Here is a 1,455-nt window from a genome sequence, read left to right on the forward strand (position 1 = left end):
CCCCCCCCCCCCGGGGCCTTTTCCCGCCCCCCCCCCCCCCTCCCCTCTCGCCCTCTCGCGCCTCTCAACCCCCCGCGCTCTCATCGTCACCAAGCCCCGGTTGAGGTCCACCCCGGCGCCGCCCGCGCCATCCTCCTCATTGCCCGCCGCACCCCCACCCACCCCACTCCACCCCGCCTGTGCCGTCTGCAGTGATGACCGGCTGGGCCACTCGCCCCTGAGCGTGGAGGGCTGCGACTTCAAAGCCGCCGACTTCCTGCTCACGGTCTTTCAGATCTGCGGCCTCGTCGAGCCGGCGGACACGCGCGGCGACTGCCCGATCTGTTTCGCAGAATACATACCGCACCTGTACGGCGTGCCGCTCCAGAACGGGGAGCCCCTCTTCGCGAGCCTCCAGCCGTGCAGGCACTCGGTGTGCATGCAGTGCAAAGACCAGCTCGTCCCGCGCCCGGGCGAGGGCGACCAGCTCGTCTACACGTGCCCAATCTGCCAGTTGGAGCTCGACGGCTGGCAACCCTTTGCAAACAGCGGTGGCGCATGCCAGTTGCAGTTCGTACGGCCACCTGTTTGACACAATTCCAATTAACCCCTAAAAGGCTACCGAAACGGGGTGCCCGGAAGGGCGATATCACGGCGCCCTAACTGTGCCTCCGTGCGCTCGCCACATACCCCCTGCTGCCCGAGGATCATGTTAGCACTTTATTGGGCACATACAGAGGCGCGCTGCCTCTGCACGAGCTCCTAGGACGCGGTTTCGTCTTTCGATCCCAGACCCGGTCGTCGCACGTCGGCGCCCCAGTGAGGTCCGCCGTCCCCATAGAGCCGTAGGTGTAGCACGCTACTAGACACACTGCCTCCAAGTTGAGCGGTGGAAAATTGTGACGAAGGCTAGTTCCAATTCACTCTGACACGCTAATCTTGAAAACGCGTCCAACGGAGCTCCGTGTTGCTCCCAGCGGAATCCCCCGCGCTTCCTGCGGCCATGGCCGATGATACTAGTATGAGAGGTCATCTGGCTACCGCGAGAGCGACCCAACTCGTCAACATCGTCCGATGATGGTGCCTCAAAGTCAGCCTCCGGAGGCTATCGTGGGGTCGAGCCGGCGGTAGCCGTGACATGTGGTTCCACCACCCCTCGCAGGCTTTGCCTCTGACCGCCACCGTTCCCAGGCTGCCTAATGGGATGGAAAGGAAGGCTGGGCGAGCGTATAGAAGCGTGCTCGACCTCGTCGTGGCAACCTGCACGGCAGCGCTGGTAGGCGGATGAGCGTCGTGCCACCTGACCCGAGACGGGTCGCAGGCGTCGTACCGAGCGTGTCGAGACCGTGTCCTGATGTGATCTGCACGGGTGAGTCACGTCGGCGTCAAAGGAGCGACGTGCGACCTGTCAGAGCTTGATCTCCGATCTCAGCGGCGTCGAGTCGTCTCCGGCGCGCGACAAAGGTACATACCCAG

The 1,455-nt window shown here is 64.1% G+C and overlaps 1 protein-coding gene across 1 annotated transcript in view; it reads left to right on the forward strand.

The window, feature by feature from the left end:
• The window catches only part of EMIHUDRAFT_234184 (hypothetical protein), a gene marked incomplete at both ends in the record, with an annotated part of 1,757 nt that extends 1,186 nt beyond the window's left edge, over window positions 1–571 (forward strand). The window contains one exon of the mRNA XM_005781462.1: window positions 193–571. Coding sequence (XP_005781519.1) covers window positions 193–571 — 379 coding nt within the window. The remainder of the gene's footprint in view (window positions 1–192) is intronic.
• Between the last annotated feature and the right edge of the window lie 884 nt (window positions 572–1,455).

This window comes from Emiliania huxleyi (genome assembly GCF_000372725.1).
Source record: "Emiliania huxleyi CCMP1516 chromosome Unknown EMIHUscaffold_201, whole genome shotgun sequence".
NCBI lineage: Eukaryota > Haptophyta > Isochrysidales > Noelaerhabdaceae > Emiliania > Emiliania huxleyi.